Source organism: Equus caballus, chromosome 19 (assembly GCF_041296265.1).
Source record: "Equus caballus isolate H_3958 breed thoroughbred chromosome 19, TB-T2T, whole genome shotgun sequence".
In the NCBI taxonomy this organism is placed as follows: Eukaryota; Metazoa; Chordata; class Mammalia; order Perissodactyla; family Equidae; genus Equus; species Equus caballus.
Window position 1 is genome coordinate 18,291,544 of NC_091702.1, and position 23,864 is coordinate 18,315,407.

The 23,864-nt window shown below is 59.0% G+C and overlaps 4 protein-coding genes across 4 annotated transcripts; all 4 read right to left on the reverse strand.

Annotated features, from left to right (window-relative positions):
* Window positions 1-764: 764 nt before the first annotated feature.
* Window positions 765-4,796, reverse strand: LOC138918912 (ral guanine nucleotide dissociation stimulator-like). Its single transcript, XM_070242486.1, has 6 exons — window positions 4,597-4,796; window positions 4,080-4,190; window positions 2,946-3,139; window positions 2,240-2,299; window positions 1,347-1,540; window positions 765-1,080 (listed from the first exon to the last, which is right to left on the reverse strand). Exons 1-6 carry the CDS (start codon window positions 4,732-4,734, stop codon window positions 917-919), a joined length of 861 nt encoding a protein of 286 aa, XP_070098587.1. The 5' UTR covers window positions 4,735-4,796; the 3' UTR covers window positions 765-916.
* A 2,243-nt stretch (window positions 4,797-7,039) lies between these two features.
* On the reverse strand, window positions 7,040-11,092 carry LOC138918909 (ral guanine nucleotide dissociation stimulator-like). The gene is made up of 6 exons (XM_070242483.1): window positions 10,872-11,092; window positions 10,355-10,465; window positions 9,221-9,414; window positions 8,515-8,574; window positions 7,621-7,814; window positions 7,040-7,355 (listed from the first exon to the last, which is right to left on the reverse strand). The coding sequence occupies exons 1-6, from the start codon at window positions 11,007-11,009 to the stop codon at window positions 7,192-7,194; spliced, it is 861 nt and encodes a 286-aa protein (XP_070098584.1). The 5' UTR covers window positions 11,010-11,092; the 3' UTR covers window positions 7,040-7,191.
* A 2,226-nt stretch (window positions 11,093-13,318) lies between these two features.
* Window positions 13,319-17,345, reverse strand: LOC138918913 (ral guanine nucleotide dissociation stimulator-like). The gene is made up of 5 exons (XM_070242487.1): window positions 16,620-17,345; window positions 15,487-15,680; window positions 14,781-14,840; window positions 13,887-14,080; window positions 13,319-13,622 (listed from the first exon to the last, which is right to left on the reverse strand). The coding sequence occupies exons 1-5, from the start codon at window positions 16,713-16,715 to the stop codon at window positions 13,459-13,461; spliced, it is 708 nt and encodes a 235-aa protein (XP_070098588.1). The 5' UTR covers window positions 16,716-17,345; the 3' UTR covers window positions 13,319-13,458.
* A 2,240-nt stretch (window positions 17,346-19,585) lies between these two features.
* On the reverse strand, window positions 19,586-23,585 carry LOC138918914 (ral guanine nucleotide dissociation stimulator-like). Its single transcript, XM_070242488.1, has 6 exons — window positions 23,405-23,585; window positions 22,888-22,998; window positions 21,754-21,947; window positions 21,048-21,107; window positions 20,154-20,347; window positions 19,586-19,889 (listed from the first exon to the last, which is right to left on the reverse strand). Exons 1-6 carry the CDS (start codon window positions 23,540-23,542, stop codon window positions 19,726-19,728), a joined length of 861 nt encoding a protein of 286 aa, XP_070098589.1. The 5' UTR covers window positions 23,543-23,585; the 3' UTR covers window positions 19,586-19,725.
* Between the last annotated feature and the right edge of the window lie 279 nt (window positions 23,586-23,864).

The window sequence follows — 23,864 nt, forward strand, 5'->3', positions numbered from 1 at the left end:
CACACCGCCCTCACACACAAACACACACACACACACGCCCCCGCACCAGAGCTCAATGAAGAGCTCTGAAAAGCTGGCCACCCCTTGTTCTGGGCAGTTGTTTCTTGGTAGAACGAGGGCATCGTTTCTTATGACTCATCTTTAAGTCATTCTTTTACCAAATTAACATTAATTATCTATCTCAAACGTTAAAACTTTGGGGAATATATTTTACTCCACGATACGCTTCTTATAAACGCCAGTGTTTCATATGCGATGAGAATATTTTTGAAATTTGCACATTTTGAAAACGTTACCAGGGCCCATCCAGGAAAGCGAAAGATTTGAAAGGGGTCTCCCTGGCCCCGACATTTCCCTCGCTGTTTCCAGCTCTGGTGTCACACCTCCAATGGGTCCCCATCCCCAGGAAGTGAAAAGAGGGAATAGCGGGGCATCCTCTTTGAGACAGAATCTTTGATCTGCGGGGGATTTTTCTTCTTAATGAAAACCGCTATCTCAATTTCAAACATCCGGAGTCACTCACCTCAGACCAGACCCAGCCAGGCACAGGAGGCCACCTCTGGAAGGCTGGCACTTCCATGCAAACTCCGGAGGAGGGAAACGCACGGAGTCCGACAGAAGGAAACTCAGTGGCTACCAGGGACTTGCGGTGGGAGGAAGGGAGACTGACTGCTTCCCAGGGACAGGGTTTCTCTTGGACAAAAATGGGCGGGCACTAGATGCGGATGACGTTGGTGTGACGTTGTGAGTCTGCTTCACGCCACTTCAGCGAACAATTGAAAAGAACCCAAGAACTAAACTTTATTGAACTGACGAGATAAAATACAGGGAAAGGTTAAGTAAAGAAAAGCCAAAAACAAAACTTTAAAACCCACGCCATGGCTAGGGGAAGGCGAGGATTCTCTGGGGCTGCAGCTCAGGAGCTGAGGGTAGTGGCTGGGATGCTGCCAGTGCTTGCTGAAGGTCTTGAGCCGGCTGTGGCTCGCAAGATGCCTGTGCGGCTCTGAGCTGGGCTGGGCCCGAGAGGGAGAGACGGTGCCGGATCTTCAGGGTCTTCCGCGTCTTTCGGTGGAGCTGCAGCTGGAGATGGAAGAAGAGAAAACGCCACCAACATGACTGCCCGCCCAAGTCATTCCAAAGAAAGGGACCCTCTGCCGCCAATCCAGCAGTCTCAGTCCAAGCACCACGCCCCCGAAAGTCTTCCCAGACTCGAGTCCCTGGCAAGAGTGATCTGAGCCCGCCCCTTGCTCCCAGCCGAACCCCAGCCTCTGGACACTCTGCTCCGGGGGGGGCGCAGCGCCATCCCCTCTGCACACGCCCACGTCACACACCCGAGTCCTCCTCACCCTCAGTCTTGGCATCAGTGTGCTCAGGCTGCTCCAGCCGGGAAAGAAGAACGCGGGCGCGGTGCTCCAGCTCCGAGCCGGGCATATTGAGACCGATGTAGGCCAAGAGCAGTTCCAGGCTGGGAACATCTGGGGGCTGGATAAAATCCTCAGGGTACCATCGGAGCCAGGCGCCCAGAATGAAGGAGATGGCCCTGAGGACGGACAGGTGGGCAGCAGAGTCAGAGAAGGGTCCTTTCCTTGCACGCTGGCCTCCCGGGCATCCCTGTGCGGGCCTGGGCTCCTGGGCCTCCCGCTCCTGGCTGTCCAGGGGCCAGTCCTACTTGGCGGCCACCTCCAATCTGGCAGTCTTGGCAGAGCTAGGCCAGGGCACCAAGGAGGGGCTAGGAAAACGCCTTTGGAAGGGGGAGCCCTGTGCCGTGGTGGCGTCACCTCTCCTAGGCCTCAGGGAAGCCGGACACACTGCTTGGAGCATCTCTCCGCCCACTGCCCACTGGAACGTCAGCTGCGTGAGGGCAGCGAGCGGTGCAGTCTCCTCTTTTCATTGCCCTCCCTGGCACACAGGAGGTGCTCCCAGAACATCTGACCAGTGAGGGAACAACGGACATTGTCTCCCGCCCATGCTTCCCAGGGCCCTCCTCTTGCCTCCAACTTTCCCTCCTGGGCCAAGTGCTGCCTGATTCACCAGGTGTCCCATGAGGGTCATGCTCCCCTGCCCCGTATCTCGACCAGGGAGGGGCTTATGTGGCCCCGGAGCACTCCCTGAGCCCCCTGAGCAGGAGCTGAGCACCCGCTGGGGAGCTTCTAGCAGATGAGTGAGCGGGACGCTGCAGGCAACTGCCCTCCAAGTGTGGACGCTGGGCGCCCTCCTAGGGATTCCAAAGCCCACTCACTTTTTGAGTTGGTCTAGGGGTCCGCCGTCCTCATCGCCATAGGCAAGGACACAACCGTATCTAGAAGACACAGGAGGACGTCGCATGGACTGGACTGTGGATCAGGCCTGCGTGAGAAGCCTAGCGGCGCTGTCTCACTCCCAAGGAGAATGGAGCCCTGGAGGGCATGGCTGTCGCCTGCTCTGCGCCCGGGATTCTGGTCAGTGCCTAGAAAACTTTCTGCACCTAGTGGGGACCTCTGTGTGTGCGTGATGAAGGAAGGAGCTCCAACCGGCCCCTCACTCCTGCTTGAGTGGGTCGGGGGCCTCGGCTCAGCCCAGGGATCGCTGCTCTGGCTTCACCCAGGTCAGAGACCTAGAAGAGCTCTGCCATCTCCTTTTCCAAAGGGAAGACAACAACTCAGTGAAGGCCACGGGCACGCTGAGGGACGAGGCGGAGGCTTCGCCTTAGGCAAGAGGAATATCCTCAATGAGCACAACCACAGCCCCTCCGCTCCAGTCGACCCTCCCAGAGGGTTAGGCTTCTCGAGAAGCCTTTGCAGGCAGCACCTGCCTGAGTCCCTACAATCTCCCCTGGAGGCTGATCCTCTCTTCAGCCCGCCTTGCAAGGAGCAAACCGAGGCTCGGGGAGGTGCCGTGACATCCCCAGCCTCACAGCTAGTAGGTGGCTGAATGCCCACAGTGCTGCGGAGGGGCACGGCACGCACCTTTGAAACAGAAGCTCCAGCAGCTGTCGTGTGGTGGCAAAACCTCTATACGTGCACAGGAAGCTGTGGACGTAGGCGGTGTCGCCCTCCAGGAAGGCGGGCACCAGGTGCTCCACTCGCTTCTGCCGCCTTCCAGCCTGGACGGTCCACACCAGGCGGGACGCTTTGCTCTTCGCTGGGGATGGATTTTCAGCCTGGGGTCAGACAGAGGGGCCGCTTGCCATCAGAGGCCGCACCGCGGGCCCCAGGAGTGCCGGGGACTGGAGGTCGCACCGAATGCCCAAGCCCGCGGTGACTTGTGGCCGGAAGTGGGCATCATTGCCCAGGGCAAGGGAAGAATTCTCGGGATTCCAAGTAGGATGTGAGGTGGAGAAGGATTAAACCTCTTGGTCTCCTAGGTCTTTGTGCTGGCAGAGGAGTGACAGCCCCTCCCTGGATGAAGAGCATCAACCCTGGGGTGGCTGACCAACTGCCCATTCGAGACAGGAGAACACAGAGGCTTTTCGTGGGCTGGGAGGGATGAGGACGGGAGGACAGGCAGGGTGATCAGGGCGGTGCTGTGGAAATGGCAACAGAAGGTGCGGGTTCAGTGAAGGGCTGAGTCACTGGGCTAATGGGTCTCCCTTCTGGAAAGTTGGGCAGCCTGCTGAGGCCCGACGCCCTGACCTCGAGAGGCCACGTGGACGTGTTCCTCTGGACAGCAAAGGCAGAGGACCAGAAAGAACCCTGTGAGCCCCATGTCCTGTTGGGCAAAAAGCATGCCTATCCATCAGGATGCTGCGTCCGACTGGGAGAAGGTGGGGAAGGATTGCCAGGCCACATGGACATGTGAGGATGGGAGTTCAAACAGGAAAATCTCTACAGAACGCAAAAGGACTCTTGAACGCCCGTGAGCTGATGGGCTAGAAATGTCTCTGCTCTGCTACACCTCTGTGGACAGGGCCGTCTCCTCTGGCCAAGACGGGGGCTGGGCCCGCAGGGCAAGGTCGGGGGAAGAGATGGGGATTCAGATTCCTTTGGGAGCAGGGCTCCAGGCAGGAGCCCCGGGGCTGTCTCAGGGCCTTCGAAGACCTGGGGGTCCTCAGTGCTGTCTTGGGGCCCTGGGGCTTGGGTCTCCCCAGCACCTGCACTCACCCTGAGCCGGCCCTGGCCTCGCTTGGCAGCGTGGGGCACCTTCCCTTCCTGCAGGGTGGTGGAGTCGAGGGCGTCGTGGCTCAGCTGCTGGCCCATCTCCTGAGTGACGCTCTGGAAAGACAGTGCCCGGCAGCCAGGCGGCAAGCCTCAGAGACCCGACTGGCTGTCTTTGCTGGCTCTCACACCTCTGTGACTCTCTCCACTCTGGACACACATACCCCGCCCCACGGTCCACACAGACCTCCACCGAGGAGGGAAACACACGGCAGCCTGAGGGCCTGGAATGAGGAGGCAGCTTAGGGGTCCCCTTTCAGTCCTGCCAGCCCTGTCCTGGCTTGGGAACGTGACGGGAAAAGCAGGTTATTGCCAGCCCACCAACCTTCTGCGGCCAAGGGCAGATCCTGCCCACACGTCCCTCTGGCCCCCACACTCACGAGGACGGGATGAGGGCTGCCCTGGGAGGGCTCGGGGAGCTGGTCTGGCCTCGATTGGGCTGCTCTAGGCTTCCTCATGTTACCTGAGAGGACCTCCTGCCAAAGGTCCAGCGGTGGGGGGCGTGGGAGCTGAGCCAGCGTCCACAACGTCTCCAAAGGTTCTCCCTGCGGGCTTTCTGGGAACCAGAGCCCTGGTCAGGCGGGAGAAAGCAGGAGAACATGTTTCTCTATCAAGAGTCTCCAGCCAAGTGAGCTGGCTTTGCGCACGTGGCTGCCTAGTTGCGGGGGTTCCAAGTCTGTTGGGGTCTGTTGTCAAGGAAGTGACCTCATTTCCTGCAGTGCCCTTACCTGAGTGCCCCCCTCAGATACCACCCATGCAAACAGTCCTCTGGCCATGGCCTTGCTCACCCCCCTTCTCCATGCGACGTCGTAGGCGTACCCAGGAACACCAACACACCCGTCTCACAGGCTCCCTAGAGGGTCTGGGTGCGGCCGAGGTCCCAGCTTTGAGACTGACGCAGAAACAAGTCCTCTGCCTTACCTCTTCTGGATCCTGCATAAGCCGTTGTGTCTCTCAGGGCCTGTCGGCCTCCTGTCTGCACACTGGGGAGGACCGGAGCGTGGACTTGCTAGACATGTCCTCTGGCGTGTGTCCTACCTTAGAGGACGATACCTCTCAAACTGCAGGCGGGTGTCACTTGCAGGCAATGCCTCCCACCTCGTGTTTCTTCCTCTTGCCACTTGCCCTGTGTCTGCTTCTCTTCGGATCCCACCCTAGAGTCCATCCTTGCATCCAAGGTCAATGTGTGTGTGTGTGTGTGTGTGTGTGTGTTTGTGTGTGTGTGCATGCGCGTGTGTGTGTGTGTTTGTGTGCGTCCGCGTGTTGTGTGCTCAGGTTGTGGAGGCCAAGAAGAAAACAGCTCCCACAAAAGGGAGGGATTGGCAAGAGCTTCTCAAGGTCTCATGGTTCCTAATTTCAGAAGCCAAGCCTCCGCGTGGGGTCCCAGTCTTGCCCTAGAAGGTCAGAACACACACTTACCCATTGGACTCACCCTGTCGAGGGCCATTCCCTACCCCTCTAGGGGCCTCAGTTTCCCAATGTTCCAGTGAGAGATTCAATTCAGGACTGCATAGGCCTGAGCTCAGCAGAAAAGTGGCCGCCACTGCCTCCACCGTGGGTGTGATGTGGGCAGGGCTACAATCCAGGGTGCCCCGGACCTGGGCTCCTCCTCAAACAAGAACTGACCAAATGCCCGTGTACACTGCCGAATACTCCCCCTCACCCCCATGCCATCTCCAGGTGTGTATGCACTTCCACCAGCACAGCCTTCTCCAGAGGCCCCTGGGAATGCCTGTGTGCAGCCAGAGCCCCAGCCTTGAGGACGCAGAGCTGGCTTCCTCCCTGGCTCCGCCTTCTTCCTCATCTGGGATTCTGGGCAAGGCATTGAAGTTCTGGGGTCTTCTCCTTCTCCCGTCACTGGCCACCTGGGATCAGGACTTCCTGGTCTAGACCTCCTGCTGTAATCCCCTCCTCTTGAGTGTGGACTGACTGGAGCGATTCCACAGAGGACGGCAAAGCGATGCCGTGTCACTACTGAGATTTGGATGTGGTCAGTGGTCCCTGAGAACGCGCAAGGGGATAGGTGTGACTACTCACAGCCCACTGTGGGGCATCAGGTACCAGGAAGGAACAGCCCCAGGCTCCTTCCCGCACCACACCCTCACACACCCACACACCCACACCGCCCTCACACACACACACACACACACACACACACTCACACACACACACACACACGCCCCCGCACCGGAGCTCAATGAAGAGCTCTGAAAAGCTGGCCACCCCTTGTTCTGGGCAGTTGTTTCTTGGTAGAACGAGGGCATCGTTTCTTATGACTCATCTTTAAGTCATTCTTTTACCAAATTAACATTAATTATCTATCTCAAACGTTAAAACTTTGGGGAATATATTTTACTCCACGATACGCTTCTTATAAACGCCAGTGTTTCATATGCGATGAGAATATTTTTGAAATTTGCACATTTTGAAAACGTTACCATGGCCCATCCAGGAAAGCGAAAGATTTGAAAGGGGTCTCCCTGGCCCCGACATTTCCCTCGCTGTTTCCAGCTCTGGTGTCACACCTCCAAGGGGTCCCCATCCCCAGGAAGTGAAAAGAGGGAATAGCGGGGCATCCTCTTTGAGACAGAATCTTTGATCTGCGGGGGATTTTTCTTCTTAATGAAAACCGCTATCTCAATTTCAAACATCCGGAGTCACTCACCTCAGACCAGACCCAGCCAGGCACAGGAGGCCACCTCTGGAAGGCTGGCACTTCCATGCAAACTCCGGAGGAGGGAAACGCACGGAGTCCGACAGAAGGAAACTCAGTGGCTACCAGGGACTTGCGGTGGGAGGAAGGGAGACTGACTGCTTCCCAGGGACAGGGGTTCTCTTGGACAAAAATGGGCGGGTACTAGATGCGGATGACGTTGGTGTGACGTTGTGAGTCTGCTTCACGCCACTTCAGCGAACAATTGAAAAGAACCCAAGAACTAAACTTTATTGAACTGACGAGATAAAATACAGGGAAAGGTTAAGTAAAGAAAAACCAAAAACAAAACTTTAAAACCCACGCCATGGCTAGGGGAAGGCGAGGATTCTCTGGGGCTGCAGCTCAGGAGCTGAGGGTAGTGGCTGGGATGCTGCCAGTGCTTGCTGAAGGTCTTGAGCCGGCTGTGGCTCGCAAGATGCCTGTGCGGCTCGGAGCTGGGCTGGGCCCGAGAGGGAGAGACGGTGCCGGATCTTCAGGGTCTTCCGCGTCTTTCGGTGGAGCTGCAGCTGGAGATGGAAGAAGAGAAAACGCCACCAACATGACTGCCCGCCCAAGTCATTCCAAAGAAAGGGACCCTCTGCCGCCAATCCAGCAGTCTCAGTCCAAGCACCACGCCCCCGAAAGTCTTCCCAGACTCGAGTCCCTGGCAAGAGTGATCTGAGCCCGCCCCTTGCTCCCAGCCGAACCCCAGCCTCTGGACACTCTGCTCCGGGGGGGCGCAGCGCCATCCCCTCTGCACACGCCCACGTCACACACCCGAGTCCTCCTCACCCTCAGTCTTGGCATCAGTGTGCTCAGGCTGCTCCAGCCGGGAAAGAAGAACGCGGGCGCGGTGCTCCAGCTCCGAGCCGGGCATATTGAGACCGATGTAGGCCAAGAGCAGTTCCAGGCTGGGAACATCTGGGGGCTGGATAAAATCCTCAGGGTACCATCGGAGCCAGGCGCCCAGAATGAAGGAGATGGCCCTGAGGACGGACAGGTGGGCAGCAGAGTCAGAGAAGGGTCCTTTCCTTGCACGCTGGCCTCCCGGGCATCCCTGTGCGGGCCTGGGCTCCTGGGCCTCCCGCTCCTGGCTGTCCAGGGGCCAGTCCTACTTGGCGGCCACCTCCAATCTGGCAGTCTTGGCAGAGCTAGGCCAGGGCACCAAGGAGGGGCTAGGAAAACGCCTTTGGAAGGGGGAGCCCTGTGCCGTGGTGGCGTCACCTCTCCTAGGCCTCAGGGAAGCCTGACACACTGCTTGGAGCATCTCTCCGCCCACTGCCCACTGGAACGTCAGCTGCGTGAGGGCAGCGAGCGGTGCAGTCTCCTCTTTTCATTGCCCTCCCTGGCACACAGGAGGTGCTCCCAGAACATCTGACCAGTGAGGGAACAACGGACATTGTCTCCCGCCCATGCTTCCCAGGGCCCTCCTATTGCCTCCAACTTTCCCTCCTGGGCCTACGTGCTGCCTGATTCACCAGGTGTCCCATGAGGGTCATGCTCCCCTGCCCCGTATCTCGACCAGGGAGGGGCTTATGTGGCCCCGGAGCACTCCCTGAGCCCCCTGAGCAGGAGCTGAGCACCCGCTGGGGAGCTTCTAGCAGATGAGTGAGCGGGACGCTGCAGGCAACTGCCCTCCAAGTGTGGACGCTGGGCGCCCTCCTAGGGATTCCAAAGCCCACTCACTTTTTGAGTTGGTCTAGGGGTCCGCCGTCCTCATCGCCATAGGCAAGGACACAACCGTATCTAGAAGACACAGGAGGACGTCGCATGGACTGGACTGGGGATCAGGCCTGCGTGAGAAGCCTAGCGGCGCTGTCTCACTCCCAAGGAGAATGGAGCCCTGGAGGGCATGGCTGTCGCCTGCTCTGCGCACGGGATTCTGGTCAGTGCCTAGAAAACTTTCTGCACCTAGTGGGGACCTCTGTGTGTGCGTGATGAAGGAAGGAGCTCCAACCGGCCCCTCACTCCTGCTTGAGTGGGTCGGGGGCCTCGGCTCAGCCCAGGGATCGCTGCTCTGGCTTCACCCAGGTCAGAGACCTAGAAGAGCTCTGCCATCTCCTTTTCCAAAGGGAAGACAACAACTCAGTGAAGGCCACGGGCACGCTGAGGGACGAGGCGGAGGCTTCGCCTTAGGCAAGAGGAATATCCTCAATGAGCACAACCACAGCCCCTCCGCTCCAGTCGACCCTCCCAGAGGGTTAGGCTTCTCGAGAAGCCTTTGCAGGCAGCACCTGCCTGAGTCCCTACAATCTCCCCTGGAGGCTGATCCTCTCTTCAGCCCGCCTTGCAAGGAGCAAACCGAGGCTCGGGGAGGTGCCGTGACATCCCCAGCCTCACAGCTAGTAGGTGGCTGAATGCCCACAGTGCTGCGGAGGGGCACGGCACGCACCTTTGAAACAGAAGCTCCAGCACCTGTCGTGTGGTGGCAAAACCTCTATACGTGCACAGGAAGCTGTGGACGTAGGCGGTGTCGCCCTCCAGGAAGGCGGGCACCAGGTGCTCCACTCGCTTCTGCCGCGTTCCAGCCTGGACGGTCCACCCCAGGCAGGACGCTTTGCTCTTCGCTGGGGATGGATTTTCAGCCTGGGGTCAGACAGAGGGGCCGCTTGCCATCAGAGGCCGCACCGCGGGCCCCAGGAGTGCCGGGGACTGGAGGTCGCACCGAATGCCCAAGCCCGCGGTGACTTGTGGCCGGAAGTGGGCATCATTGCCCAGGGCAAGGGAAGAATTCTCGGGATTCCAAGTAGGATGTGAGGTGGAGAAGGATTAAACCTCTTGGTCTCCTAGGTCTTTGTGCTGGCAGAGGAGTGACAGCCCCTCCCTGGATGAAGAGCATCAACCCTGGGGTGGCTGACCAACTGCCCATTCGAGACAGGAGAACACAGAGGCTTTTCGTGGGCTGGGAGGGATGAGGACGGGAGGACAGGCAGGGTGATCAGGGCGGTGCTGTGGAAATGGCAACAGAAGGTGCGGGTTCAGTGAAGGGCTGAGTCACTGGGCTAATGGGTCTCCCTTCTGGAAAGTTGGGCAGCCTGCTGAGGCCCGACGCCCTGACCTCGAGAGGCCACGTGGACGTGTTCCTCTGGACAGCAAAGGCAGAGGACCAGAAAGAACCCTGTGAGCCCCATGTCCTGTTGGGCAAAAAGCATGCCTATCCATCAGGATGCTGCGTCCGACTGGGAGAAGGTGGGGAAGGATTGCCAGGCCACATGGACACGTGAGGATGGGAGTTCAAACAGGAAAATCTCTACAGAACGCAAAAGGACTCTTGAACGCCCGTGAGCTGATGGGCTAGAAATGTCTCTGCTCTGCTACACCTCTGTGGACAGGGCCGTCTCCTCTGGCCAAGACGGGGGCTGGGCCCGCAGGGCAAGGTCGGGGGAAGAGATGGGGATTCAGATTCCTTTGGGAGCAGGGCTCCAGGCAGGAGCCCCGGGGCTGTCTCAGGGCCTTCGAAGACCTGGGGGTCCTCAGTGCTGTCTTGGGGCCCTGGGGCTTGGGTCTCCCCAGCACCTGCACTCACCCTGAGCCGGCCCTGGCCTCGCTTGGCAGCGTGGGGCACCTTCCCTTCCTGCAGGGTGGTGGAGTCGAGGGCGTCGTGGCTCAGCTGCTGGCCCATCTCCTGAGTGACGCTCTGGAAAGACAGTGCCCGGCAGCCAGGCGGCAAGCCTCAGAGACCCGACTGGCTGTCTTTGCTGGCTCTCACACCTCTGTGACTCTCTCCACTCTGGACACACATACCCCGCCCCACGGTCCACACAGACCTCCACCGAGGAGGGAAACACACGGCAGCCTGAGGGCCTGGAATGAGGAGGCAGCTTAGGGGTCCCCTTTCAGTCCTGCCAGCCCTGTCCTGCCTTGGGAACGTGACGGGAAAAGCAGGTTATTGCCAGCCCACCAACCTTCTGCGGCCAAGGGCAGATCCTGCCCACACGTCCCTCTGGCCCCCACACTCACGAGGACGGGATGAGGGCTGCCCTGGGAGGGCTCGGGGAGCTGGTCTGGCCTCGATTGGGCTGCTCTAGGCTTCCTCATGTTACCTGAGAGGACCTCCTGCCAAAGGTCCAGCGGTGGGGGGCGTGGGAGCTGAGCCAGCGTCCACAACGTCTCCAAAGGTTCTCCCTGCGGGCTTTCTGGGAACCAGAGCCCTGGTCAGGCGGGAGAAAGCAGGAGAACATGTTTCTCTATCAAGAGTCTCCAGCCAAGTGAGCTGGCTTTGCGCACGTGGCTGCCTAGTTGCGGGGGTTCCAATTCTGTTGGGGTCTGTTGTCAAGGAAGTGACCTCATTTCCTGCAGTGCCCTTACCTGAGTGCCCCCCTCAGATACCACCCATGCAAACAGTCCTCTGGCCATGGCCTTGCTCACCCCCCTTCTCCATGCGACGTCGTAGGCGTACCCAGGAACACCAACACACCCGTCTCACAGGCTCCCTAGAGGGTCTGGGTGCGGCCGAGGTCCCAGCTTTGAGACTGACGCAGAAACAAGTCCTCTTCCTTACCTCTTCTGGATCCTGCATAAGCCGTTGTGTCTCTCAGGGCCTGTCGGCCTCCTGTCTGCACACTGGGGAGGACCGGAGCGTGGACTTGCTAGACATGTCCTCTGGCGTGTGTCCTACCTTAGAGGACGATACCTCTCAAACTGCAGGCGGGTGTCACTTGCAGGCAATGCCTCCCACCTCGTGTTTCTTCCTCTTGCCACTTGCCCTGTGTCTGCTTCTCTTCGGATCCCACCCTAGAGTCCATCCTTGCATCCAAGGTCAATGTGTGTGTGTGTGTGTGTGTGTGTGTGTTTGTGTGTGTGTGCATGCGCGTGTGTGTGTGTGTTTGTGTGCGTCCGCGTGTTGTGTGCTCAGGTTGTGGAGGCCAAGAAGAAAACAGCTCCCACAAAAGGGAGGGATTGGCAAGAGCTTCTCAAGGTCTCATGGTTCCTAATTTCAGAAGCCAAGCCTCCGCGTGGGGTCCCAGTCTTGCCCTAGAAGGTCAGAACACACACTTACCCATTGGACTCACCCTGTCGAGGGCCATTCCCTACCCCTCTAGGGGCCTCAGTTTCCCAATGTTCCAGTGAGAGATTCAATTCAGGACTGCATAGGCCTGAGCTCAGCAGAAAAGTGGCCGCCACTGCCTCCACCGTGGGTGTGATGTGGGCAGGGCTACAATCCAGGGTGCCCCGGACCTGGGCTCCTCCTCAAACAAGAACTGACCAAATGCCCGTGTACACTGCCGAATACTCCCCCTCACCCCCATGCCATCTCCAGATCTGTATGCACTTCCACCAACACAGCCTTCTCCAGAGGCCCCTGGGAATGCCTGTGTGCAGCCAGAGCCCCAGCCTTGAGGACGCAGAGCTGGCTTCCTCCCTGGCTCCGCCTTCTTCCTCATCTGGGATTCTGGGCAAGGCATTGAAGTTCTGGGGTCTTCTCCTTCTCCCGTCACTGGCCACCTGGGATCAGGACTTCCTGGTCTAGACCTCCTGCTGTAATCCCCTCCTCTTGAGTGTGGACTGACTGGAGCGATTCCACAGAGGACGGCAAAGCGATGCCGTGTCACTACTGAGATTTGGATGTGGTCAGTGGTCCCTGAGAACGCGCAAGGGGATAGGTGTGACTACTCACAGCCCACTGTGGGGCATCAGGTACCAGGAAGGAACAGCCCCAGGCTCCTTCCCGCACCACACCCTCACACACCCACACACCCACACCGCCCTCACACACAAACACACACACACTCACACACACACACACACACGCCCCCGCACCAGAGCTCAATGAAGAGCTCTGAAAAGCTGGCCACCCCTTGTTCTGGGCAGTTGTTTCTTGGTAGAACGAGGGCATCGTTTCTTATGACTCATCTTTAAGTCATTCTTTTACCAAATTAACATTAATTATCTATCTCAAACGTTAAAACTTTGGGGAATATATTTTACTCCACGATACGCTTCTTATAAACGCCAGTGTTTCATATGCGATGAGAATATTTTTGAAATTTGCACATTTTGAAAACGTTACCAGGGCCCATCCAGGAAAGCGAAAGATTTGAAAGGGGTCTCCCTGGCCCCGACATTTCCCTCGCTGTTTCCAGCTCTGGTGTCACACCTCCAATGGGTCCCCATCCCCAGGAAGTGAAAAGAGGGAATAGCGGGGCATCCTCTTTGAGACAGAATCTTTGATCTGCGGGGGATTTTTCTTCTTAATGAAAACCGCTATCTCAATTTCAAACATCCGGAGTCACTCACCTCAGACCAGACCCAGCCAGGCACAGGAGGCCACCTCTGGAAGGCTGGCACTTCCATGCAAACTCCGGAGGAGGGAAACGCACGGAGTCCGACAGAAGGAAACTCAGTGGCTACCAGGGACTTGCGGTGGGAGGAAGGGAGACTGACTGCTTCCCAGGGACAGGGTTTCTCTTGGACAAAAATGGGCGGGCACTAGATGCGGATGACGTTGGTGTGACGTTGTGAGTCTGCTTCACGCCACTTCAGCGAACAATTGAAAAGAACCCAAGAACTAAACTTTATTGAACTGACGAGATAAAATACAGGGAAAGGTTAAGTAAAGAAAAGCCAAAAACAAAACTTTAAAACCCACGCCATGGCTAGGGGAAGGCGAGGATTCTCTGGGGCTGCAGCTCAGGAGCTGAGGGTAGTGGCTGGGATGCTGCCAGTGCTTGCTGAAGGTCTTGAGCCGGCTGTGGCTCGCAAGATGCCTGTGCGGCTCTGAGCTGGGCTGGGCCCGAGAGGGAGAGACGGTGCCGGATCTTCAGGGTCTTCCGCGTCTTTCGGTGGAGCTGCAGCTGGAGATGGAAGAAGAGAAAACGCCACCAACATGACTGCCCGCCCAAGTCATTCCAAAGAAAGGGACCCTCTGCCGCCAATCCAGCAGTCTCAGTCCAAGCACCACGCCCCCGAAAGTCTTCCCAGACTCGAGTCCCTGGCAACAGTGATCTGAGCCCGCCCCTTGCTCCCAGCCGAACCCCAGCCTCTGGACACTCTGCTCCGGGGGGCGCAGCGCCATCCCCTCTGCACACGCCCACGTCACACACCCGAGTCCTCCTCACCCTCAGTCTTGGCATCAGTGTGCTCAGGCTGCTCCAGCCGGGAAAGAAGAACGCGGGCGCGGTGCTCCAGCTCCGAGCCGGGCATATTGAGACCGATGTAGGCCAAGAGCAGTTCCAGGCTGGGAACATCTGGGGGCTGGATAAAATCCTCAGGGTACCATCGGAGCCAGGCGCCCAGAATGAAGGAGATGGCCCTGAGGACGGACAGGTGGGCAGCAGAGTCAGAGAAGGGTCCTTTCCTTGCACGCTGGCCTCCCGGGCATCCCTGTGCGGGCCTGGGCTCCTGGGCCTCCCGCTCCTGGCTGTCCAGGGGCCAGTCCTACTTGGCGGCCACCTCCAATCTGGCAGTCTTGGCAGAGCTAGGCCAGGGCACCAAGGAGGGGCTAGGAAAACGCCTTTGGAAGGGGGAGCCCTGTGCCGTGGTGGCGTCACCTCTCCTAGGCCTCAGGGAAGCCTGACACACTGCTTGGAGCATCTCTCCGCCCACTGCCCACTGGAACGTCAGCTGCGTGAGGGCAGCGAGCGGTGCAGTCTCCTCTTTTCATTGCCCTCCCTGGCACACAGGAGGTGCTCCCAGAACATCTGACCAGTGAGGGAACAACGGACATTGTCTCCCGCCCATGCTTCCCAGGGCCCTCCTATTGCCTCCAACTTTCCCTCCTGGGCCTACGTGCTGCCTGATTCACCAGGTGTCCCATGAGGGTCATGCTCCCCTGCCCCGTATCTCGACCAGGGAGGGGCTTATGTGGCCCCGGAGCACTCCCTGAGCCCCCTGAGCAGGAGCTGAGCACCCGCTGGGGAGCTTCTAGCAGATGAGTGAGCGGGACGCTGCAGGCAACTGCCCTCCAAGTGTGGACGCTGGGCGCCCTCCTAGGGATTCCAAAGCCCACTCACTTTTTGAGTTGGTCTAGGGGTCCGCCGTCCTCATCGCCATAGGCAAGGACACAACCGTATCTAGAAGACACAGGAGGACGTCGCATGGACTGGACTGGGGATCAGGCCTGCGTGAGAAGCCTAGCGGCGCTGTCTCACTCCCAAGGAGAATGGAGCCCTGGAGGGCATGGCTGTCGCCTGCTCTGCGCCCGGGATTCTGGTCAGTGCCTAGAAAACTTTCTGCACCTAGTGGGGACCTCTGTGTGCGCGTGATGAAGGAAGGAGCTCCAACCGGCCCCTCACTCCTGCTTGAGTGGGTCGGGGGCCTCGGCTCAGCCCAGGGATCGCTGCTCTGGCTTCACCCAGGTCAGAGACCTAGAAGAGCTCTGCCATCTCCTTTTCCAAAGGGAAGACAACAACTCAGTGAAGGCCACGGGCACGCTGAGGGACGAGGCGGAGGCTTCGCCTTAGGCAAGAGGAATATCCTCAATGAGCACAACCACAGCCCCTCCGCTCCAGTCGACCCTCCCAGAGGGTTAGGCTTCTCGAGAAGCCTTTGCAGGCAGCACCTGCCTGAGTCCCTACAATCTCCCCTGGAGGCTGATCCTCTCTTCAGCCCGCCTTGCAAGGAGCAAACCGAGGCTCGGGGAGGTGCCGTGACATCCCCAGCCTCACAGCTAGTAGGTGGCTGAATGCCCACAGTGCTGCGGAGGGGCACGGCACGCACCTTTGAAACAGAAGCTCCAGCACCTGTCGTGTGGTGGCAAAACCTCTATACGTGCACAGGAAGCTGTGGACGTAGGCGGTGTCGCCCTCCAGGAAGGCGGGCACCAGGTGCTCCACACGCTTCTGCCGCCTTCCAGCCTGGACGGTCCACACCAGGCGGGATGCTTTGCTCGTCGCTGGGGATGGATTTTCAGCCTGGGGTCAGACAGAGGGGCCGCTTGCCATCAGAGGCCGCACCGCGGGCCCCAGGAGTGCCGGGGACTGGAGGTCGCACCGAATGCCCAAGCCCGCGGTGACTTGTGGCCGGAAGTGGGCATCATTGCCCAGGGCAGGGAAGAATTCTCGGGATTCCAAGTAGGATGTGAGGTGGAGAAGGATTAAACCTCTTGGTCTCCTAGGTCTTTGTGCTGGCAGAGGAGTGACAGCCCCTCCCTGGATGAAGAGCATCAACCCTGGGGTGGCTGACCAACTGCCCATTCGAGACAGGAGAACACAGAGGCTTTTCGTGGGCTGGGAGGGATGAGGACGGGAGGACAGGCAGGGTGATCAGGGCGGTGCTGTGGAAATGGCAACAGAAGGTGCGGGTTCAGTGAAGGGCTGAGTCACTGGGCTAATGGGTCTCCCTTCTGGAAAGTTGGGCAGCCTGCTGAGGCCCGACGCCCTGACCTCGAGAGGCCACGTGGACGTGTTCCTCTGGACAGCAAAGGCAGAGGACCAGAAAGAACCCTGTGAGCCCCATGTCCTGTTGGGCAAAAAGCATGCCTATCCATCAGGATGCTGCGTCCGACTGGGAGAAGGTGGGGAAGGATTGCCAGGCCACATGGACATGTGAGGATGGGAGTTCAAACAGGAAAATCTCTACAGAACGCAAAAGGACTCTTGAACGCCCGTGAGCTGATGGGCTAGAAATGTCTCTGCTCTGCTACACCTCTGTGGACAGGGCCGTCTCCTCTGGCCAAGACGGGGGCTGGGCCCGCAGGGCAAGGTCGGGGGAAGAGATGGGGATTCAGATTCCTTTGGGAGCAGGGCTCCAGGCAGGAGCCCCGGGGCTGTCTCAGGGCCTTCGAAGACCTGGGGGTCCTCAGTGCTGTCTTGGGGCCCTGGGGCTTGGGTCTCCCCAGCACCTGCACTCACCCTGAGCCGGCCCTGGCCTCGCTTGGCAGCGTGGGGCACCTTCCCTTCCTGCAGGGTGGTGGAGTCGAGGGCGTCGTGGCTCAGCTGCTGGCCCATCTCCTGAGTGACGCTCTGGAAAGACAGTGCCCGGCAGCCAGGCGGCAAGCCTCAGAGACCCGACTGGCTGTCTTTGCTGGCTCTCACACCTCTGTGACTCTCTCCACTCTGGACACACATACCCCGCCCCACGGTCCACACAGACCTCCACCGAGGAGGGAAACACACGGCAGCCTGAGGGCCTGGAATGAGGAGGCAGCTTAGGGGTCCCCTTTCAGTCCTGCCAGCCCTGTCCTGGCTTGGGAACGTGACGGGAAAAGCAGGTTATTGCCAGCCCACCAACCTTCTGCGGCCAAGGGCAGATCCTGCCCACACGTCCCTCTGGCCCCCACACTCACGAGGACGGGATGAGGGCTGCCCTGGGAGGGCTCGGGGAGCTGGTCTGGCCTCGATTGGGCTGCTCTAGGCTTCCTCATGTTACCTGAGAGGACCTCCTGCCAAAGGTCCAGCGGTGGGGGGCGTGGGAGCTGAGCCAGCGTCCACAACGTCTCCAAAGGTTCTCCCTGCGGGCTTTCTGGGAACCAGAGCCCCGGTCAGGCGGGAGAAAGCAGGAGAACATGTTTCTCTATCAAGAGTCTCCAGCCAAGTGAGCTGGCTTTGCGCACGTGGCTGCCTAGTTGCGGGGGTTCCAAGTCTGTTGGGGTCTGTTGTCAAGGAAGTGACCTCATTTCCTGCAGTGCCCTTACCTGAGTGCCCCCCTCAGATACCACCCATGCAAACAGTCCTCTGGCCATGGCCTTGCTCACCCCCCTTCTCCATGCGACGTCGTAGGCGTACCCAGGAACACCAACACACCCGTCTCACAGGCTCCCTAGAGGGTCTGGGTGCGGCCGAGGTCCCAGCTTTGAGACTCACGCAGAAACAAGTCCTCTTCCTTACCTCTTCTGGATCCTGCATAAGCCGTTGTGTCTCTCAGGGCCTGTCGGCCTCCTGTCTGCACACTGGGGAGGACCGGAGCGTGGACTTGCTAGACATGTCCTCTGGCGTGTGTCCTACCTTAGAGGACGATACCTCTCAAACTGCAGGCGGGTGTCACTTGCAGGCAATGCCTCCCACCTCGTGTTTCTTCCTCTTGCCACTTGCCCTGTGTCTGCTTCTCTTCGGATCCCACCCTAGAGTCCATCCTTGCATCCAAGGTCAATGTGTGTGTGTGTGTGTGTGTGTGTGTGTGTTTGTGTGTGTGTGCATGCGCGTGTGTGTGTGTGTTTGTGTGCGTCCGCGTGTTGTGTGCTCAGGTTGTGGAGGCCAAGAAGAAAACAGCTCCCACAAAAGGGAGGGATTGGCAAGAGCTTCTCAAGGTCTCATGGTTCCTAATTTCAGAAGCCAAGCCTCCGCGTGGGGTCCCAGTCTTGCCCTAGAAGGTCAGAACACACACTTACCCATTGGACTCACCCTGTCGAGGGCCATTCCCTACCCCTCTAGGGGCCTCAGTTTCCCAATGTTCCAGTGAGAGATTCAATTCAGGACTGCATAGGCCTGAGCTCAGCAGAAAAGTGGCCGCCACTGCCTCCACCGTGGGTGTGATGTGGGCAGGGCTACAATCCAGGGTGCCCCGGACCTGGGCTCCTCCTCAAACAAGAACTGACCAAATGCCCGTGTACACTGCCGAATACTCCCCCTCACCCCCATGCCATCTCCAGATCTGTATGCACTTCCACCAACACAGCCTTCTCCAGAGGCCCCTGGGAATGCCTGTGTGCAGCCAGAGCCCCAGCCTTGAGGACGCAGAGCTGGCTTCCTCCCTGGCTCCGCCTTCTTCCTCATCTGGGATTCTGGGCAAGGCATTGAAGTTCTGGGGTCTTCTCCTTCTCCCGTCACTGGCCACCTGGGATCAGGACTTCCTGGTCTAGACCTCCTGCTGTAATCCCCTCCTCTTGAGTGTGGACTGACTGGAGCGATTCCACAGAGGACGGCAAAGCGATGCCGTGTCACTACTGAGATTTGGATGTGGTCAGTGGTCCCTGAGAACGCGCAAGGGGATAGGTGTGACTACTCACAGCCCACTGTGGGGCATCAGGTACCAGGAAGGAACAGCCCCAGGCTCCTTCCCGCACCACACCCTCACACACCCACACACCCACACCGCCCTCACACACAAACACACACACACTCACACACACACACACACACGCCCCCGCACCAGAGCTCAATGAAGAGCTCTGAAAAGCTGGCCACCCCTTGTTCTGGGCAGTTGTTTCTTGGTAGAACGAGGGCATCGTTTCTTATGACTCATCTTTAAGTCATTCTTTTACCAAATTAACATTAATTATCTATCTCAAACGTTAAAACTTTGGGGAATATATTTTACTCCACGATACGCTTCTTATAAACGCCAGTGTTTCATATGCGATGAGAATATTTTTGAAATTTGCACATTTTGAAAACGTTACCAGGGCCCATCCAGGAAAGCGAAAGATTTGAAAGGGGTCTCCCTGGCCCCGACATTTCCCTCGCTGTTTCCAGCTCTGGTGTCACACCTCCAAGGGGTCCCCATCCCCAGGAAGTGAAAAGAGGGAATAGCGGGGCATCCTCTTTGAGACAGAATCTTTGATCTCCGGGGGATTTTTCTTCTTAATGAAAACCGCTATCTCAATTTCAAACATCCGGAGTCACTCACCTCAGACCAGACCCAGCCAGGCACAGGAGGCCACCTCTGGAAGGCTGGCACTTCCATGCAAACTCCGGAGGAGGGAAACGCACGGAGTCCGACAGAAGGAAACTCAGTGGCTACCAGGGACTTGCGGTGGGAGGAAGGGAGACTGACTGCTTCCCAGGGACAGGGTTTCTCTTGGACAAAAATGGGCGGGTACTAGATGCGGATGACGTTGGTGTGACGTTGTGAGTCTGCTTCACGCCACTTCAGCGAACAATTGAAAAGAACCCAAGAACTAAACTTTATTGAACTGACGAGATAAAATACAGGGAAAGGTTAAGTAAAGAAAAACCAAAAACAAAACTTTAAAACCCACGCCATGGCTAGGGGAAGGCGAGGATTCTCTGGGGCTGCAGCTCAGGAGCTGAGGGTAGTGGCTGGGATGCTGCCAGTGCTTGCTGAAGGTCTTGAGCCGGCTGTGGCTCGCAAGATGCCTGTGCGGCTCGGAGCTGGGCTGGGCCCGAGAGGGAGAGACGGTGCCGGATCTTCAGGGTCTTCCGCGTCTTTCGGTGGAGCTGCAGCTGGAGATGGAAGAAGAGAAAACGCCACCAACATGACTGCCCGCCCAAGTCATTCCAAAGAAAGGGACCCTCTGCCGCCAATCCAGCAGTCTCAGTCCAAGCACCACGCCCCCGAAAGTCTTCCCAGACTCCAGTCCCTGGCAAGAGTGATCTGAGCCCGCCCCTTGCTCCCAGCCGAACCCCAGCCTCTGGACACTCTGCTCCGGGGGGCGCAGCGCCATCCCCTCTGCACACGCCCACGTCACACACCCGAGTCCTCCTCACCCTCAGTCTTGGCATCAGTGTGCTCAGGCTGCTCCAGCCGGGAAAGAAGAACGCGGGCGCGGTGCTCCAGCTCCGAGCCGGGCATATTGAGACCAATGTAGGCCAAGAGCAGTTCCAGGCTGGGAACATCTGGGGGCTGGATAAAATCCTCAGGGTACCATCGGAGCCAGGCGCCCAGAATGAAGGAGATGGCCCTGAGGACGGACAGGTGGGCAGCAGAGTCAGAGAAGGGTCCTTTCCTTGCACGCTGGCCTCCCGGGCATCCCTGTGCGGGCCTGGGCTCCTGGGCCTCCCGCTCCTGGCTGTCCAGGGGCCAGTCCTACTTGGCGGCCACCTCCAATCTGGCAGTCTTGGCAGAGCTAGGCCAGGGCACCAAGGAGGGGCTAGGAAAACGCCTTTGGAAGGGGGAGCCCTGTGCCGTGGTGGCGTCACCTCTCCTAGGCCTCAGGGAAGCCGGACACACTGCTTGGAGCATCTCTCCGCCCACTGCCCACTGGAACGTCAGCTGCGTGAGGGCAGCGAGCGGTGCAGTCTCCTCTTTTCATTGCCCTCCCTGGCACACAGGAGGTGCTCCCAGAACATCTGACCAGTGAGGGAACAACGGACATTGTCTCCCGCCCATGCTTCCCAGGGCCCTCCTCTTGCCTCCAACTTTCCCTCCTGGGCCTACGTGCTGCCTGATTCACCAGGTGTCCCATGAGGGTCATGCTCCCCTGCCCCGTATCTCGACCAGGGAGGGGCTTATGTGGCCCCGGAGCACTCCCTGAGCCCCCTGAGCAGGAGCTGAGCACCCGCTGGGGAGCTTCTAGCAGATGAGTGAGCGGGACGCTGCAGGCAACTGCCCTCCAAGTGTGGACGCTGGGCGCCCTCCTAGGGATTCCAAAGCCCACTCACTTTTTGAGTTGGTCTAGGGGTCCGCCGTCCTCATCGCCATAGGCAAGGACACAACCGTATCTAGAAGACACAGGAGGACGTCGCATGGACTGGACTGTGGATCAGGCCTGCGTGAGAAGCCTAGCGGCGCTGTCTCACTCCCAAGGAGAATGGAGCCCTGGAGGGCATGGCTGTCGCCTGCTCTGCGCACGGGATTCTGGTCAGTGCCTAGAAAACTTTCTGCACCTAGTGGGGACCTCTGTGTGTGCGTGTTGAAGGAAGGAGCTCCAACCGGCCCCTCACTCCTGCTTGAGTGGGTCGGGGGCCTCGGCTCAGCCCAGGGATCGCTGCTCTGGCTTCACCCAGGTCAGAGACCTAGAAGAGCTCTGCCATCTCCTTTTCCAAAGGGAAGACAACAACTCAGTGAAGGCCACGGGCACGCTGAGGGACGAGGCGGAGGCTTCGCCTTAGGCAAGAGGAATATCCTCAATGAGCACAACCACAGCCCCTCCGCTCCAGTCGACCCTCCCAGAGGGTTAGGCTTCTCGAGAAGCCTTTGCAGGCAGCACCTGCCTGAGTCCCTACAATCTCCCCTGGAGGCTGATCCTCTCTTCAGCCCGCCTTGCAAGGAGCAAACCGAGGCTCGGGGAGGTGCCGTGACATCCCCAGCCTCACAGCTAGTAGGTGGCTGAATGCCCACAGTGCTGCGGAGGGGCACGGCACGCACCTTTGAAACAGAAGCTCCAGCACCTGTCGTGTGGTGGCAAAACCTCTATACGTGCACAGGAAGCTGTGGACGTAGGCGGTGTCGCCCTCCAGGAAGGCGGGCACCAGGTGCTCCACTCGCTTCTGCCGCGTTCCAGCCTGGATGGTCCACCCCAGGCGGGACGCTTTGCTCTTCGCTGGGGATGGATTTTCAGCCTGGGGTCAGACAGAGGGGCCGCTTGCCATCAGAGGCCGCACCGCGGGCCCCAGGAGTGCCGGGGACTGGAGGTCGCACCGAATGCCCAAGCCCGCGGTGACTTGTGGCCGGAAGTGGGCATCATTGCCCAGGGCAAGGGAAGAATTCTCGGGATTCCAAGTAGGATGTGAGGTGGAGAAGGATTAAACCTCTTGGTCTCCTAGGTCTTTGTGCTGGCAGAGGAGTGACAGCCCCTCCCTGGATGAAGAGCATCAACCCTGGGGTGGCTGACCAACTGCCCATTCGAGACAGGAGAACACAGAGGCTTTTCGTGGGCTGGGAGGGATGAGGACGGGAGGACAGGCAGGGTGATCAGGGCGGTGCTGTGGAAATGGCAACAGAAGGTGCGGGTTCAGTGAAGGGCTGAGTCACTGGGCTAATGGGTCTCCCTTCTGGAAAGTTGGGCAGCCTGCTGAGGCCCGACGCCCTGACCTCGAGAGGCCACGTGGACGTGTTCCTCTGGACAGCAAAGGCAGAGGACCAGAAAGAACCCTGTGAGCCCCATGTCCTGTTGGGCAAAAAGCATGCCTATCCATCAGGATGCTGCGTCCGACTGGGAGAAGGTGGGGAAGGATTGCCAGGCCACATGGACACGTGAGGATGGGAGTTCAAACAGGAAAATCTCTACAGAACGCAAAAGGACTCTTGAACGCCCGTGAGCTGATGGGCTAGAAATGTCTCTGCTCTGCTACACCTCTGTGGACAGGGCCGTCTCCTCTGGCCAAGACGGGGGCTGGGCCCGCAGGGCAAGGTCGGGGGAAGAGATGGGGATTCAGATTCCTTTGGGACCAGGGCTCCAGGCAGGAGCCCCGGGGCTGTCTCAGGGCCTTCGAAGACCTGGGGGTCCTCAGTGCTGTCTTGGGGCCCTGGGGCTTGGGTCTCCCCAGCACCTGCACTCACCCTGAGCCGGCCCTGGCCTCGCTTGGCAACGTGGGGCACCTTCCCTTCCTGCAGGGTGGTGGAGTCGAGGGCGTCGTGGCTCAGCTGCTGGCCCATCTCCTGAGTGACGCTCTGGAAAGACAGTGCCCGGCAGCCAGGCGGCAAGCCTCAGAGACCCGACTGGCTGTCTTTGCTGGCTCTCACACCTGTGTGACTCTCTCCAATCTGGACACACATGCCCCGCCCCACGGTCCAAACAGACCTCCACCGAGGAGGGAAACACACGGCAGCCTGAGGGCCTGGAATGAGGAGGCAGCTTAGGGGTCCCCTTTCAGTCCTGCCAGCCCTGTCCTGGCTTGGGAACGTGACGGGAAAAGCAGGTTATTGCCAGCCCACCAACCTTCTGCGGCCAAGGGCAGATCCTGCCCACACGTCCCTCTGGCCCCCACACTCACGAGGACGGGATGAGGGCTGCCCTGGGAGGGCTCGGGGAGCTGGTCTGGCCTCGATTGTGCTGCTCTAGGCTTCCTCATGTTACCTGAGAGGACCTCCTGCCAAAGGTCCAGCGGTGGGGGGCGTGGGAGCTGAGCCAGCGTCCACAACGTCTCCAAAGGTTCTCCCTGCGGGCTTTCTGGGAACCAGAGCCCTGGTCAGGTGGGAGAAAGCAGGAGAACATGTTTCTCTATCAAGAGTCTCCAGCCAAGTGAGCTGGCTTTGCGCACGTGGCTGCCTAGTTGCGGGGGTTCCAAGTCTGTTGGGGTCTGTTGTCAAGGAAGTGACCTCATTTCCTGCAGTGCCCTTACCTGAGTGCCCCCCTCAGATACCACCCATGCAAACAGTCCTCTGGCCATGGCCTTGCTCACCCCCCTTCTCCATGCGACGTCGTAGGCGTACCCAGGAACACCAACACACCCGTCTCACAGGCTCCCTAGAGGGTCTGGGTGCGGCCGAGGTCCCAGCTTTGAGACTGACGCAGAAACAAGTCCTCTTCCTTACCT

What these genes read in the sequence shown, in the direction of transcription:
- LOC138918912 (XM_070242486.1), bottom strand. Translation starts at nt 4,734, where the DNA reads ATGTTCTCCTGCTTTCTCCCGCCTGACCAGGGCTCTGGTTCCCAGAAA. An exon ending in TTGGCAGGAGGTCCTCTCAG is followed by an intron (nt 4,191 to 4,596) that starts GTAACATGAGGA and finishes CTGTCTTTCCAG; the next exon opens with AGCGTCACTCAGGAGATGGG. An exon ending in CACTGATGCCAAGACTGAGG is followed by an intron (nt 1,081 to 1,346) that starts GTGAGGAGGACT and finishes TTCCATCTCCAG; the next exon opens with CTGCAGCTCCACCGAAAGAC.
- LOC138918909 (XM_070242483.1), bottom strand. Translation starts at nt 11,009, where the DNA reads ATGTTCTCCTGCTTTCTCCCGCCTGACCAGGGCTCTGGTTCCCAGAAA. An exon ending in GAGGCCAGGGCCGGCTCAGG is followed by an intron (nt 9,415 to 10,354) that starts GTGAGTGCAGGT and finishes GTCTGACCCCAG; the next exon opens with GCTGAAAATCCATCCCCAGC. An exon ending in CTGGAGCTTCTGTTTCAAAG is followed by an intron (nt 8,575 to 9,220) that starts GTGCGTGCCGTG and finishes TGTGTCTTCTAG; the next exon opens with ATACGGTTGTGTCCTTGCCT.
- LOC138918913 (XM_070242487.1), bottom strand. Translation starts at nt 16,715, where the DNA reads ATGGGCCAGCAGCTGAGCCACGACGCCCTCGACTCCACCACCCTGCAG. An exon ending in GAGGCCAGGGCCGGCTCAGG is followed by an intron (nt 15,681 to 16,619) that starts GTGAGTGCAGGT and finishes GTCTGACCCCAG; the next exon opens with GCTGAAAATCCATCCCCAGC. An exon ending in CTGGAGCTTCTGTTTCAAAG is followed by an intron (nt 14,841 to 15,486) that starts GTGCGTGCCGTG and finishes TGTGTCTTCTAG; the next exon opens with ATACGGTTGTGTCCTTGCCT.
- LOC138918914 (XM_070242488.1), bottom strand. Translation starts at nt 23,542, where the DNA reads ATGTTCTCCTGCTTTCTCCCACCTGACCAGGGCTCTGGTTCCCAGAAA. An exon ending in CCCCTAGACCAACTCAAAAA is followed by an intron (nt 20,348 to 21,047) that starts GTGAGTGGGCTT and finishes GTCCGTCCTCAG; the next exon opens with GGCCATCTCCTTCATTCTGG. An exon ending in CACTGATGCCAAGACTGAGG is followed by an intron (nt 19,890 to 20,153) that starts GTGAGGAGGACT and finishes TTCCATCTCCAG; the next exon opens with CTGCAGCTCCACCGAAAGAC.